Raw genomic sequence first — 17196 nt, forward strand, 5'->3', positions numbered from 1 at the left:
TGTGGGAATTTCGCTTTGTCACAAATTGCGATTGTTATAATAATTGTAACGATTCATAATCTCATGAGTTAAGAATGGGTTTTTGCGTGATTCTTATACGATCACACTGTGATTCTAATGCTTCTAATGATATTATAATACCTTACCTACGTTTATATGGTTATAACTTAAAACACTAGTTAATAATCGTTTAATGTTTAGTGTTATCGTTTATAGTATTACAGTTTACATGTTATAGAGTACAGTTTATCCCCGACATACTTCGGGATTAGGGACTGGTACGTTGAACGATTAACTACGGGGACCTTTCCCCTCAAGGAACACGTGTTAATAGGGTAGACAGCCAAGATGCTGCAGGTTAAGGGCACACTTGCGTGACGGAGATCCTCCACCTGAAATTCTCTTAACATGTTTTTGCTAGGAACATTATAAAATAAAGAACGGACAAACATTTGTTAAAAATACGTTTTTATTCATCTGCAATCATTTTTTCGTCAAATCTCGAACCGAATATTTATTACGTCCTATGTTCACACATTTCCAGTACCATGCAAACCATTTCAGTTCCAGGAATACCAAAGCGTTAAAGTATCATTCCCCATGATTTCCTTATTAGTTCACCACATTTGTTCACTCTGCGTCCATGTTGAAGTCAAGGCCATATATCCAACGAACGTGTCATCAATGTACTTCCTGAAATCGGATATCTAAAGTCGATTAATACCAACCAAAAAAAGCTATATGCTTGAAAAAACCCGTTTAAAATGTTGAGAAAAGATCTAACTGAAGATGCATTCCAACTTTAGCTCAACAGGAAGACTTAACCACTACAATATTGTCCGGAATTGAATCATATCACAACCACTGCTCATCACGCCACTTCGGCAAGTAATCCGATAACATTACAAACCACCACTGTGCACGTCATTAAACTCTCACAAAAACTGTAAAACTAACAAATATTACCTGACCTAATATTTGTTCAGTCATCCCTGACTCTCGGTTTGATCGTCGAGCCACTCCATTACATCCAGCCATCTCTCGGGATCCAACTGCATGGGATCGAAGGTGGAAACTTCTTCAGGACTCAATGCAGCACTCAATTTCGGTTTCCTATCATTGTGGACCTTTTGATGCGTGTTAAGATTTGACGACTGTGAAAATGCCTTCCCACACACAGGGCACAGGAATGGCTTCTCACCCGTGTGTGTTCTCTGATGACTCTGAAGATGTGATGACTGTGCAAATGCCTTCCCACACACAGAGCACAGGAATGGCTTCTCGCCCGTGTGTGCTCTCTGATGGTCTTGAAGATGTGATGACTGTGCAAATGCCTTCCCACATACAGAGCACATGAATGGCTTCTCGCCCGTGTGTGCTCTCTGATGAATCTGAAGATGTGATGACCGTGCAAATTTCTTCCCACACACAGGGCACAGGAATGGCTTCTCGCCCGTGTGTGTTCTCTGGTGACTCTGAAGATGTGATGACCGTGCAAATGTCTTCCCACACACAGAGCACAGGAATGGCTTCTCGCCCGCGTGTGCTCTCTGATGAATCTGAAGATGTGATGACTGTGCAAATGCCTTCCCACACACAGAGCACAGGAATGGCTTCTCGCCCGTGTGTGCTCTCTGATGGTCTTGAAGATGTGATGACTGTGCAAATGTCTTCCCACACACAGGGCACAGGAATGGTTTCTCGCCCGTGTGTGTTCTCTGGTGATCTGATGACCGTGAACAGGACTTCCCGCACACAGAGCAATTGAATGGCTTCTTGCCTCCGTGTGCGTGGGGCTGTGGAGAGCCTCTCTGCTCCATGTGAGCGTAGTAACAGCAGCAGTGTTATTGAGTCAAAAGTACGCTATCGGCCGCAAGGATGTTTTGGATTTTGTTATCTGCTAAAACAAGAACGACACTCGCGTCTAACCGAGACGCAAAAAAATCCCGCTAATTTAACGACGCGAAAATAGACACTTACTTGGAGATTCACGGTATATCGATGTCTGTAACCCGTCTGAAGATGTCGCCACGAACTCTCCCGACGCAAAGTCGCCTAACTGTCGACGCAGCAATTGTGCTCGCCAGGCTGCGTTGTCTCGCGGTTGAAGGGCGATCAGCAGAGCGGCGAGTCGAGCGTCCAACCTCATCAAGTTCCCTCTCGAAATGGCATTGAGCTCTGCTTCTGAGCCGCCTTATAACTCCCCCCTCGGATCCAATCCTTTGTCTTTCAGGATATTTGCATTCGATTGTTAATTTTGGAAGGTACAATCCGCATGTCTATTAACATACCGAAGGGTAATGTGCCCATTGTGCATCATGCATGAATATGTAAGTGCATCTCAGTGTGTAATTGTGCGCTTATTTTGAATAAATGGAAAAACTTTGTCCTCGATTTAAAGTGAATGCAGAGAAATTAGCGTGTAACTTTAGAAAAGGAAGAGAGCGGCCTTCTCGACGAGGGAGTGAAACCCAATAGGTAATATTCTTTTACAGCGTTACAATGGATAGGTTGTAGTTCATAGGTTATAATATTATGTTTCACTATGATAGAGCTTAACATGTGAGAGTATACAATATCAGAGTTGATCAAATGCGACAACCAAGGGCGTCAATCGGGTGAGTTTGATCAAAGACTTTAATCAAAGGCGTCATCCCATCACTGAACCCCGGGTTCCCCCCCGCCATCATCCACTATTCCGTTTACGTTACCCCACCTCCCTATTACCCGCTAAGGTTTCGCCGGCATTCGAACGCGACGCCCCTACTGTTACAGCCTCGCGCCGCGCTCCCACGCTGCGAGCATACGTGCGCACAGCATCATCAATCACACGCCACACTCCCCCTCTTTACACCGCTACGTGCAGCTCTCGCACGCTGCGAGCGTGTGCCCGTCTACAGCCCGGTGTGGCACTCGCCTCTACGTCGAATAACCACGCGACCCATGCGCACCCGTATCCGACACGTAGTTCACAAGATCATAGTTTACTATAACACTAGTTTGTAGTGTTATTTTAAAGCGTTGCAATGTATAGCTCATAGTTTAAAGGTTATATTGTTAGAGTTTATAATGTTAGAGTTTGCTCTGTGAGTTTACAATTTAAAAGTTTGTGGACGTGCCCTGTTCTCGTGGGACCCGACACGGATTTGGAAATATTTGCTATGATCATGTCTGAGCTGAGATGAGCGACTAATGTTTACTTTGCTTAATCATAACTGTGTGTAGGTTAGTGCCATCAGGGCTTAGTGAATACTACTCATGAATGAACTCATACTTCTTTCGGATAGAAATTTGAAATCGTGTTGGTAGAACAAGTCGCCTGCCTTTTCTAGACGAATTGTTATCTTCAAGTGCGTCCGTAAATATACTGCTAAAATACACAGCATAGGGAAGGCTGCCTTGTTGGGGAGATGTAGTTTGGGTAAGGCGCTGTGACGAGTCAAACATCCGCTGCTTGGCCCCGTCGACAGCAGCGAAGGCTGTCATATACCGCCCCATTTACGAGTTGGCTGTATGATGTGTATAGTTGAAGGTGCTAGGTGTTGTCTTCTTCTAACAGCTACTAACGTGCGTGTGTTGTCTGTTTTTAGAATTTGTCCATTGATGTGGTTCTTTTTATTGCGGCGTTTTTTTGTTGAGTTCTGTCACTTGTGTGTTGCAGTTTGTTTAACAATTCGTCACGTGAGCGTGGTGTTTTGCATGTGGGAATTTCTCTGTCACAATTTGTGATTGTTTTAATAATTGTCACCATTCATAATCTGATGAGTTTATAATGAGTTTGTGCGTGTATTTATATAAATATATTCCGTCTTTTGTTATTCGATGACATCTAGCATTAAAAATCGTGATTGTCATATGACCATGTTGTAATTGTAATAATTTGTATCCGATCTTTGCACGTCCACTATACAAACATATGAGCATAGTGCGATTCGTATACGACCACACTGCTTCTAATGATTCTAATGATATTATAATACCTTACCTCCGTTTATATGGTTATAAATTAAAACACTAGTTTATAATCGTTTAATGTTTAGTGTTATCGTTTATAGTATTACAGTTTACATGTTATACAGTACAGTTTATCCCCGACATACTTCGGGATTAGTGACTGGTACGTTGATGAACGATTAACTACGGGGACCTTTCCCCTCAAGGAACACGTGTTTAATCGGGTAGACAGCCAAGATGCTGCCAGTTAAGGGCACACTTGTGTGACGGAGATCCTACACCTGGAATTATCTTAACATGTTTTTTTTTATTAATCTGCAATAATTTTTACGTCAAAACTCGAACCGAATGTATTATGTCCTATGTTCAGACAGTTACAGTGCAATGCAAACCATTTCCGTTCCAGGAATACCAAAGCGTTAAAGTATCATTGCCCATGATTTCCTTATTAGTTCACCACATTTGTTCACTGTGCGTCTATGTTGAAGTCAAGGCCATATATCCAACGAACGCGTCATCAATGTACATCCTGAAATCGGCGATCTAAAGTCGATTAATACCAATCAAAAACAGCTATACACTTGACAAAACCCTTTGAAAATGTTGAGTAAAGATGTACCTACAGACGCATTCCAACTTTAGCTCAACAGGAACACTTAACGACTACAATTGAACCCTCTCACAACCAGAGCTCATCACACCACTTCGGCAAGTAATCCCATAACATTACAAACCACCACTGTGCACGTCATTAAACTCTCACAAAAACTGTAAAACTAAAATTACACACAAAAGTACTCGATACGGCTTAATAGGTATAACCACATGACATCATATTTTTTCAGTCACCCCGAGCTCTCTGGTTGATCCTCGAGCCACTCCATTACATCCAGCCATCTCTCAGGATCCAACTGCATGGGATCGAAGGTGGAAACCTCTTTAGGACTCATTGCAGCACCTTGAATTTCAGCTGTTGATTTCAGTTTCCTATCATTGTGGACCTTCTGATGCCTGTTCATGTTTGATGAGTGTGCAAATGCCTCCCCACACACAGGGCACAAGAATGGCTTCTCGCGCGTGTGTGTTCTCTGGTGACGCTGAAGATGTGATGAGTTTGCAAATGTCTTCCCACACACAGGGCACAGGAATGGCTTCTCGCCCGTGTGTGTTCTCTGGTGAGTTTGAAGATTTGATGCCTGTGCAAATGTCTTCCCACACACAGGGCACAGGAATGGCTTCTCGCCCGTGTGTGTTTTCTGATGGCGTTGGCAGTTTTCTGAAAGTGAAAATGCTAACCCACACACAGAACACAGGAACGGCTTCTCACCCGTGTGTGTTCTCTGGTGGCTCTGAAGATGTGATGGCCGTGAAAAGGACTTACCACACACAGAGCAATTGAATGGCTTATTGTCTCCGTGTGCGTGGGGCTGTGGAGAGCGTCTCTGCTCCATGTAAGCGTAGTAACGGCAGCGGTGTTATTGAGTCAAAAAGTACGCTATCGGCCTCAATGATGTTTAGCGTTGAGTTTTGGATTTGTTAACTGCTAAAACAAGAACGACATTCGTGTCTAACCGAGACGCAAACAAATCCCAAACACGTTTAAGAGTTTATCCGCGAAAATAGACACTTACTTGGAGATTCACGGTATATCGATGTCTGGAACCCGTCTGAAGATGTCGCAACGAACTTTCCCGACGCAAAGTCGCCTAACTGTCGACACAGCAATTGTGCTCGCCAGGCTGCGTTGTCTCGCGGTTGAAGGGCGATCAGCAGAGCGACGAGTCGAGCGTCCAACCTCATCAAGTTCCCTCTCGAAATGGCATTGAGCTCTGCTTCTGAGCCGCCTTATAACTCCCCCCCTAAGATCCAATCCTTTGTCTTTCAGGATATTTGCATTCGATTGTTAATTTTGGAAGGCACAATCCGCATATATATTAACATACTGATGGGTAATGTGCCCATTGTGCTTCATGCATGAATATGTAAGTGCATCTCAGTGTGTAATTGTGCGCTTATTTTGAATAAATGGAAAAACACGTTCCCCATGCCCTCCATTGTCCTCGATTTAAAGTGAATGCAGCCCCGTGGCGTTGCCAAAAAATCGCGAAGCTTCGTGTGTGAGCACGTACAGACGCGTAGTGACCACAGTTGCAATACAATCACTCTAACATCAGTAACCAAAATCCGATCTGGTACATGGTCTCCGCTTGGTCAGGTTTGTATCCGTCATCACTCAGGAGACAAACAGCGAGGCATGGTGTGGCCAGCCACCACCTCGTTTGCCAAAACGACTTTAATAGCTGCTCTCAAACAACACTATCACCAATGGTGGTTTACGGGCTAGGCTGTTAAGCGGACAATCAGTCGTTTTGGGCAAGACGTATGGGATAATACACACCCCTGTTATCCCATAAACATAATACACAGCATCGGTAAGGCTGCCTTGTTGGGGAGATGTAGTTTGGGTAAGGTGCTGTCACTGGAGTTAGGCGATGTGACTGGGTTATCACACGGATTCCGAAAAGCAGCTTAGACGATACGATCCACTGCGCTCCATCTCCCCACATAGACGACGACATTCTGAGTTTTAAAAAAGTGGAATATATATTTTAAATACGTTTTTTTAAATAATGTGTATTGTATCTATGTTACAATGTGTGATTGTTATACTCTTTATTTGTGTATACTGTATATACTTACATGGCTATTCGATTCCATTGATACGACACATTCATCCAACAGTGGAAAGTGTGATTCTAATACGAGTGGGATTCGAATAATTGTAATTCGATTCTAATCCTGCATATCCTACCCCCGGTTGGCATATTAACTTACCATACGTACAACCACAGTGTGATTCTAATTAGCTCAGTGCGATTCTAATGATTAGTATGCGATTATAATCCCATACCTCCAATTATGTGGTTCTGCGCTATAACAGTTAATCGTATTTTAAAGCGTTACAATGGATAGGTTGTAGTTCATAGGTTATAATATTATATTTCACTATGTTAGAATTTAACATGTGAGAGTTTACAATGTCAGAGTTGATCAAGAGCGTCAATCTTGATCGACGCAGAAGCAAATGCAGCAGCAGCAACATCACATTTCGAGGGCGACGCAGCTACTTCTGATTCTGCTGCTTCCGCTGCTCAGATATTTGTTGCCAGGCCCTGCTCTCGCGGGACCCCACACGTCTTTGGAAATGATTGAGATGAAGATGTCTGAGCTGATAATTAATTTATTAAAGAGTACTTTGTTTGTGTGTAGGTCTGTGTCATCGGGGATCAGCGAATACTGCTTATGAATGAACTCGCACTCCTTTATGACCGACATTGTACTAATTTTGGTTGATCGAGACCAACAAGGCACGTGCCATGTCCAGACGAATTGATATTAACAATATTGTCCTTAAATATAATGCTAACACTGGATTAACGTTAACACTGGATTAAACATGCACATTTTAAACCCTGCCTAGCATTTATGACTAACGATTCGCATTTGCACATAACATATATTCAAGCACAGTAAAATGCTCATACGAACATATTGTTACTAGAATAATTTGAATGCGATTCTAACCCTGCAAACCCCCACAGTTCGCGTATCCGTCCCCCGATTCGATTGAACCTACACTTTACAAACATATGAGCGATTAAAATGCTTCTAATGACATTCTCATACCGTAACTCCGTTTATCATAAACAACTACGCTGGTTTGGTCGTCTGCGTGCGTATCTGGACGTTAATTTATTTACGGACCCGCCCAAACAGCTCGCTCTGATTCGATGAAAATAAAACAGCCGGCAAAAAGCCACAGCTCACTTTGATTCGATAAAAAGAAATAATTAACACGCCCGGAAGAGAGCGATAGCATAGGTTTGCCAAGGGCTGCGCCGCAGTGCTGCAGTGCACTGTGGGCGCAGACCCTGCGCTGTGTGAGTGTGGTGTGTATGCAAGTGTGCGAATGGTAGTTACGCTAATATTACGTTTATTTATGTAAAAAATGGGTGCTGCGTGCTGCGATTAGTGGAGTCCCCAAACAACTTTACCTTACGAGTAGGCAGGGGTCGCTATACAGTAAGTCTTAGCGGACTGAGCTGCCAGCTTCACCTGCCGGGACCACGGCCAGTTGCGTAGCGCCCCCTACAGTTTCGCCCATGGGTCAATACCCCCATGGGGCTACCCAGCTGACTGTTTGATGGGTACAATGGGTACTTTTCGGTTTAACTTACCATACGTACATTACCATTATTATGTATTGACGCTTATTACCATTATTATGTATTGACGTTGATCACGTCTCTATGGACGGCTTGCTGTCTACTTCGGTTGTGTAATTGAGATGTTGTGCATGCTGCTGCTGGTAAGGGCATGTGTTGCATAATATGCAGCATGTGTCCGCGTATCATTTTTGCCACGGATGCAGTTGGCGTTACTGTACATTTATCATGTTTTAGAGTGTCAATCCCATGCACTTTGAAATGTAATAAACTGTCTACAAAGGTTGCAGCCCGGCCACCGCCGCTGTCACTCTCTGGCCGTTGCACAAGCCATATCGGAATTTGCGACATGCTAAAACAATGAGTACAGTGTGACACCACCCGGGTAACTCCCGGGATCAAAATGGGCATTGGAAAGTGATCGCTTTATTGAGATGATTATGGTACTACCACAGGGTATTGTGAACGGTTCAGGAGGAGGAGAGGTCTGGATTTTTAAGTCTCACAGTACCGGTAAGAAGCGCCGGGTGGTGGATGCCCTCCACTGGGGTACAAATTCTGTCATTAGTATACGATCATGCAATGTTTCTATCTGCAAGCTGTCGTAACTGAAACGATCCCCGTTATTGTTCGATTGAGAAATGGAGTGACCCACACCTCTGATACCATATGTGAGGAACCCAAAAATCTGATGCATGCGTAAAACACCCACAATGGGAATACGTAAACTTAAAAACACCAACAAAATACAAATAGGTGGCCCCATAGCAGATCTGTCTGTGTGTACATACAGACAGAAGATGCAGGGGCCAACCTGTGTGCGATTGGAACGGTGCAATTGCTGACCAATGTCACTGTGGATGGCGCACACGCTGACGCACACCGGAGCTGTGTCTTTGCGATGCAAATCATGGTGGATGGTGGAGCGCATATGGATGGTGCGTTACGAATAAAATAAAACAAAACAAACCGCTGGAAGCAGCCATGCGAGCAGGCTACTTTGAGAGCGATCGCGAATGGGTTGCGTGTCTGGTAGAAGCCTCGCTCTTTCAGATGCCGTACCAGCTTCGTCAACTCTTCGCTACGATTCTGCTGTATTCCATGCCAGCAGATACGAAGGCTCTCTGGGATAAATTCTATGTCGAATTGCCTTGCGATTGCGAGTACCAGTACCGCCAGCTGACCAACAAAGAAGAAATGGTAAATCTTCTTGGTTCTTTCGGTAAAGTCACGTAGAAGGGAAGTAATAAAATAATAAAAAGTAAAACATAATAAAATAATTCTCACGACGTTTTGGCCACAACGCAAGCAGCCGTCCTCAGGTGAAAACCAGGTCTGTCGAGGCGACAGCGTCTGAATGAAACAGCACACGTGCTTGGAGCATATATATAAGCTGGGTTGGAAGGGGGGGGAAAGGGCGCCTTGACAAAAAATTTTGCATATCTAGGGAATTTAGCATATTTATGGGAAATGCAGGTATGTGATTAGTACTACCTATGCCCGTGCATTATGCAGGATTAGCAGTATCAAAGGGAGGGGATATGGGAAATGCAGGTATGTGATTAGTACTACTTATACCCGTGCATTATGCAGGATTAGCAGCATCAAAGAAAATTAAAGAAATGGTAAAGTTCAAGACCCTTCACAGCCTCCACGAGTTCCTCACGGCAGTTGGGATGGCTCTGTCGGACTTTGACGACCTCCCGCAGCTTTCCGAGTACCCACACTTGGTCTTGGACTCGCTGCTTGAGAACAACCATATCTGCCGCGAATTGGAAAAATATGATAGAAACGAGCTAGAAGACATCGTAGAACATGCTGACAGACTCAACACGAACCAGAGAGAAATCTACGACGAAATTGTTGGCTCAGTCGAAGACAGTCAACCCGATCAAAAGCTGTTCTTCATCGATGGTCCGGGCGGCACGGGGAAGTCCACGCTGCTCAACCATGTGCTGGCAAAGATACGTCTTCAAGGCAAGATTGCGATTGCTGTTGCTTCCAGCGGCATTGCCTCGCTGCTGCTTCCAGGCGGCCGTACCGCGCATTCCACGTTCAAGATCCCGTTGAAACCGACGAACATATCCACATGCTTCATTCGCAAACAGTCCAAGCTCAAAGCATTTATCAAGGAGACAAGTCTTATCGTTTGGGATGAAGCCCCAATGACGCACCGGTTTGCGTTTGAAGCGGTGGATCGCACGCTTCGCGATATTTTGGACAATATGCATGAACCGTTTGGAGGCAAAGTGGTTGTCCTGTCCGGTGACTTTCGACAGATTCTGCCAGTTGTCAAGAAAAGAACACCAGCTGATACTGTGGATGCGTGTTTCAAGTCGTCCGACCTGCGGTCCCACTTCAAGCAAATTCATCTGACTGTGAACATGAGAGTCCAGTGTGCAGAGAACCAAGAATCCGCCGCAGAACTTGCTGCCTTTTCAGATTTTCTTTTGGAAGTCGGAGAGGGTAGGCATGAAGTTGATCCAGACCTCGGTCCAGATTGCATGAAGACTCCGCGTGCCATGGTGATCGACAATCCTGAATACGACCCAGACATCGACGGAGATGAGGACGGCAGTCATCTGCCCGTTCCACTCGGGTTGAAGAGGATTGTCGATGCCATGTACAGTGCAGATGAATTGAATTACCCTACGGTGGCAACGAACGACTACTTCGCTCGCCGCACTATTCTGACACCGACCAACGCCGCTGTGCAGCGAGTGAATGAGGGTGTCGTGGATCGCCTCAGAGAAACTCCACAAGTGTACCTGTCTACAGATTCGGTTGAGGACGACGAGAGAGCAGGGTCAGCATTCTTTGAGACAGAGGTCCTCAACTCGGTGAACATCAACGGGGTTCCGCCACACAAGTTGATCCTCAAGAAAGGCATCCCAGTGATGATGATGCGCAACTTGAACCCGGACGCTGGCCTGTGCAACGGAACACGGCTTCGCATCGTGGAAATGAAGCCACACGTCATTCACGCGACTATCATGACAGGAACCCATAACGGTAAGAAGGTGGTGATCCCTCGGATCATCTTCATCAGCGACGACGACACGAAGGACTTCCCATTTCGACTTCGGCGCAAGCAGTTCCGCATTGTCCCAGCCTTCGCGATGACCATCAACAAGGCGCAAGGGCAAACTGTTCACAACCTGGGATTATATCTACCAACGCCATGCTTCTCGCACGGCCAACTGTACGTGGCACTATCGCGAGTCACGGCAAGATCCAACATCAAGGCGCTTATTGAGGGACTTGACGACGAGGAGGAAGACGGAGTGTACACGAAGAACATCGTGTATCGCCAGATATTTCAATAAGTTGCATTCTATATTTGAATAAGTTGCATTCTTTAATATTGTCGATTGAGCGTCTCATAAAAATACATATAACCTCACAAAAATAAACATTGAACAATCACCAAAGCATGCATATTGTGTCCAGCCACTTTCAACTCCCCACCAACCAAGCATATACACACCGCCCGCGAAGCGGGCGGCGACTGCTAGTCGTTTATAGTATTACAGTTTACATGTTATAGAGTACAGTTTATCCCCGACATACTTCGGGATTAGGGACTGGTACGTTGATGAACGATTAACTACGGGGACGTTTCCCCTCAAGGAACACGTGTTAATCAGGTTGACAGCCAAGATGCTGCCGGTTAAGGGCACACTTGTGTGACGGAGATCCTCCACCTGAAATTCCCTTAACATGTTTTTGCTAGGAACATTATAAAATAAAGAACGGACAAACATTTGTTAAAAATACGTTTTTATTAATCTGCAATCATTTTTACGTCAAAACTCGAACCGAATATTTATTACGTCCTATGTTCACACATTTCCAGTACAATACAAATCATTTCCGTTCCAGGAATACAAAAGCGTTAAAGTATCATTCCCCATGATTTCCTTATTAGTTCACCACATGTGTTCACTGTGCGTCTATGTTGAAGTCAAGGCCATATATCCAACGAACGCGTCATCAATGTACATCCTGAAATCGACTATCTAAAGTCGATTATTACCAACCAAAAAAAACTTTATACTTGAAAAAAAAAACCTTTTAAAATGTTGAGTAAAGATCTAACTACAGACGCATTCCAACTTTAGCTCAACAGGAACACCTAACGACTACAATTGAACCCTCTCACAACCAGTGCTCATCACACCACTTCGGCAAGTAATCCCATAACATTACAAACCACCACTGGGCACGCCAAACTCTCACAAAAACTGTAAAACTAAAATGGTCAAAATTACACACAAAAGTACTCGATACGGATTAAAAAGGTATAACCACATGACATAATATTTTTTCAGTCACCCCGAGCTCTCTGGTTGACTCTCGAGCCACTCCATTACATCCAGCCATCTCTCGGGATCCAACTGCATGGGATCGAAGGTGGAAACTTCTTCAGGACTCATTGCAGCACCTTGAATTTCAGCTTTTGATTTCAGTTTCCTATCATTGTGGATCTTCTGATGCCTGTAAAGAGTTGACGACTGTGAAAATGCCTTCCGACACGCAGGGCACAGGAATGGCTTCACGCCCGTGTGTGTTCTCTGGTGGTTTTGAAGAGTTGATGCCTGTGAAAATGCCTTCCCACACACAGAGCACGGGAATGGCTTCTCGCCCGTGTGTGTTCTTTGGTGGTTTTGAAGAGTTGATGACTGTGAAAATGCCTTCCCACACACAGGGCACAGGAATGTCTTCTCACCCGTGTGTGTTCTCTGGTGGTTTTGAAGAGTTGATGAACGTGCAAATGCCTTTCCACACACAGAACACAGGAATAGTTTCTCGCCCGTGTGTGTTTTCTTGTGACTCTGAAGATGTGATGACCGTGCAAATGTCTTCCCACACACAGTGCACAGGAACGGCTTCTCGCCCGTGTGTGTTCTCTGGTGTCTCTTAAGACTTGATGACCATGAAAATGCCTTCCCACACACAGAGCAATTGAATTGTTCCTTGCTTCCGTGTGCGTGGGGCTGTGGAGAGCGTCTCTGCTCCATGTGAGCGTAGTAACAGCAGCGGTGTTATCGAGTCAAAAGTACGCTATCGGTCGCAAGGATGTTTAGCGTCGAGTTTTGGATTTTGTTAACTGCTAAAACTCGTGTCTGAACGAGAGGCAAAACAAATCCCGCTAATTTGACGACGAACACGTTTAAGAATTTATCCACGAAAATAGACACTTACTTGTAGATTCACGGTATATCGATGTCTAGAACCCGTCTGAAGATGTCGCCACGAACTCTCCCGACGCAAAGTCGCCTAACTGTCGAAACAGCAATTGTGCTCGCCAGGCTGCGTTGTCTCGCGGTTGAAGGGCGATCAGCAGAGCGACGAGTCGAGCGTCCAACCTCATTAAGTTCCCTCTCGAAATGGCATTGAGCTCTGCTTCTGAGACGCCTTATAACTCCCCCCTCCCTAGATTCCAATCCTTTGTCTTTCAGGATATTTGCATTCGATTGTTAATTTTGGAAGGTACAATCCGCATATATATTTACATAGCGAAGGGTAATGTGCCCATTGTGCTTCATGCATGAATATGTAAGTGCATCTCAGTGTGTAATTGTGCGCTTATTTTGAATAAATGGAAAAACACGTTCCCACTGCCCTCCATTGTCCTCAATTTAAAGTAAATGCAGCCCCGTGGCGTTGCCAAAAATCGCCAAGCTTCGGGAGTGAGCACGTACAGACGCGTAGTGACCACACTTGCAATACAATCACTCTAACATCAGTAACCAAAATCCGATCTGGTACATGGTCTCCACTTGGTCTGGTTTGTATCCGTCATCACTCCGGAGACAAACACGAGGCATGGTTTGGCCAGCCACCACCTCGTTTGCTGCAGCGACTTTAATAGCTGCTCTCAAACAACACTGTCACCAATGGTGGTTTACAGGCTAGGCTGTTAAGCGGACAATCAGTCGTTTTGGGCAAGGCGTATGGGATAATACACACCTCTGTTATCCCATTAACATAATACACAGCATCGGTAAGGCTGCCTTGTTGGGGAGATGCAGTTTGGGTAAGTTGCTGTCACTGGAGTTAGGCGATGTGACTGGGTTATCACACGGATTCCTAAAAGCAGCTTAGACGATACGATCCACTGCGCTCCATCTCCCCACATGAACGACGACATTCTGAGTTTTAAAAAAGTGGAATATATATTTGTAAATACGTTTTTTTTAAATAATGTGTATTGTATCTATGTTACAATGTGTGATTGTTATACTCTTTATTTGTGTATACTGTATATACTTATATGGCTATTCGATGCCATTAATACGACACATTCATCCAACAGTGGACAGTGTGATTCTAATACGAGTGGGATTCGAATAATTGTAATTCGATTCTAATCCTGCATATCCTACCCCCGGTTGGCATATTAACTTACCATACGTACAACCACAGTGTGATTCTAATTAGCTCAGTGCGATTCTAATGATTAGTATGCGATTATAATCCCACACCTCCAATTATGTAGTTCTGCACTATAACAGTTAATCGTATTTTAAAGCGTAACAATGGATAGGTTGTAGTTCATAGGTTATAAAATTATATTTCACTATGTTAGAGTTTAACATGTGAGAGTCTACAATGTCAGAGTTGATCAAGAGCGTCAATCTTGATCGACGCAGAAGCAAATGCAGCAGCAGCAACATCACATTTCGAGGGCGACGCAGCTACTTTTGATTCTGCTGCTTCCGCTGCTCAGATATTTGTTGCCAGGCCCTGCTCTCGCGGGACCCCACACGTCTTTGGAAATGATTGAGATGATGATGTCTGAGCTGATAATTAATTTAATAAAGAGTACTTTGTTTTTGTGTAGGTCTGTGTCATCGGGGATCAGCGAACACTGCTTATGAATGAACTCGCACACCTTTATGACCGACATTGTACTAATTTTCGTTGATCGAGACGAACAAGGCACGTGCCATGTCCAGACGAATTGATATTAACAATATTGTCCTTAAATATAATGCTAACACTGGATTAACGTTAACACTGGATTAAACATGCACATTTTAAACCCTGCCTAGCATTTATGACTAACGATTCGCATTTGCACATAACATATATTCAAGCACAGTAAAATGCGCATACGAACATATTGTTACTAGAATAATTTTAATGCGATTCTAACCCTGCAAACCCCCACAGTTCGCATATCCGTCCCCCGATTCGATTGAACCTACACTTTACATACATATGAGCGATTAAAATGCTTCTAATGACATTCTCATACCGTAACTCCGTTTATGGTGGAATCTATTATAAAAAAAATTAAAGTCGTTTATTGTTTAGTGTTATTGTTCATAGTGTTATCAGTTTACATGTTATAGAGTACAGGTGATCCCCCGTATACTTCGGGTTTCGGGACCAGAACGTTGCGAAACGATTTACAACGAGGAACTTTCCCTGCCAGAGCACAAGTGGCTAATGAAAAGAACACGGGGCGGCGGGAACACGTGCTTCCATGGGCGGTCGTAGACAGGTTGTATTGCCCAAAGGTGACACCGGGTACATCCCCCAAGTTGCTCAGCCCACGTCGGCGACAGGTAGAAGTCATAGAGGTGAAATGGCCGCAGTGTGTACGCATGTAGTTATGTCCGTCCCCACCCAGACAGCTCATCCCCATGTCCTGTACAGCCCAAGTCTGGTGTGTCCGACGTGGTGGGGCACTCGGCAACGGAAACCGTACTCCAAACGAAATGTGTTGTGGCGCCCACAGTTTCTGAGCCCAAGAGGCCCGGGGTGCCTCAAGGATCCGCCACGTGCGAGGAACCGGTGCCTGGTCACATTCTTCAAAAGAAGCCAGGGACCTGCCTAATCCTTCAAGGCTGTGGTGCGAACCCTTGACGCCCCGAAATGCACAAGATTCTACCATGGGCGTGGGACGGGCGTCGAGAACCAGGTCAAAATGCGCAAGGTTGCGCTCGTAGGCTCCACGCAAAATATCAATGCTGTATATTATTAACTAGCAGTAGTACCCGGCGTTGCCCGGGTGAAAAATATATTTCTTAATAACCTTACATATATACACACCCTCACCACTCAGCACTCACCCTCACCATTCACCCTCACCACTCTCCCTCACCACTCTCCCTCACCACTCATCCTCAGCAATCACACCCTCACGAATCACCACTCACCCTCAACACTCACCCTCACCACTCACCACTCACCCTCACCATTCACCCTCACCACTCACCCTCACCACTCTCCCTCACCACTCATCCTCACCAATCACACCCTCCCCAATCACCACTCACCCTCAACACTCACCCTCACCACTCACCACTCACCCTCACCATTCACCAGACAGATTTGCGATTTTATATATATAGATTCTGACCTTACTCCCTCCCTTTGATGCTGCTAATCCTGCATAATGCATGGACATAATGACTTTGAAACCCCCCCGCCCACCTCCTACGCATTTCACAAGTAATGCAAATCACATATCTGCATTTCCCATAAATATGCTAAAATCCTCTTGATATGCAAATTATTTTGTCAAGACGCTCTTCGCTCCTCCATCGCAGCATAAATAGTCGCTCCAAGCCTGGAGCGTGACATTCAGACTCTGTCTACTTGACGGACCTGTTCTCCACCTGAGGACGGCTGCTTACGTTGTGGCCGAAACGTCGTGAGAATTATTTTATTATGTTTTATTTTTATTATTTTATGACTTCCCTTCTACGTGACTTTACCGAAAGAACCAAGAAGATGCATATTGATATTCGGTGCCATTGCGATGTAACATTCTACCAGCAGTGGGCAGCTTGATTCGAATACGACCATGGTGCGATTTTAATAATTTTGATGCGATTCTAAATCTGGCACCACCCAGGCCGCATTTACGACTCCCGATGTGCATCTACATATAACATACATTCTAGCTCAGTGTAATTCTAATACTACCAAAGTGATATTCTAATCGTTTTAATCCGATCATAATCCTGCACCCCCCGTTCGCATATCCGACCACCGGTTC

General features: G+C 44.7%; 1 protein-coding gene across 1 annotated transcript in view; it reads right to left on the bottom strand.

The window, feature by feature from the left end:
• Positions 1 to 1172: 1172 nt before the first annotated feature.
• LOC133361331 (zinc finger protein 84-like) overlaps positions 1173 to 17196 on the bottom strand; it is a gene marked incomplete at its 3' end in the record, with an annotated part of 164666 nt that continues 148642 nt past the window's right edge. Inside the window, exons 4-6 of the mRNA XM_061580264.1 lie at positions 12773 to 13177; positions 10222 to 10272; positions 1173 to 1697 (exon numbers count right to left, since the gene is read on the bottom strand). Of these exons, the coding sequence (XP_061436248.1) occupies positions 1173 to 1697; positions 10222 to 10272; positions 12773 to 13177 (981 nt within the window). The remainder of the gene's footprint in view (positions 1698 to 10221; positions 10273 to 12772; positions 13178 to 17196) is intronic.

This window comes from Lethenteron reissneri, chromosome 72 (assembly GCF_015708825.2).
Source record: "Lethenteron reissneri isolate LAM-NWPU_2019-01 chromosome 72, ASM1570882v1, whole genome shotgun sequence".
Taxonomy (NCBI): domain Eukaryota; kingdom Metazoa; phylum Chordata; class Hyperoartia; order Petromyzontiformes; family Petromyzontidae; genus Lethenteron; species Lethenteron reissneri.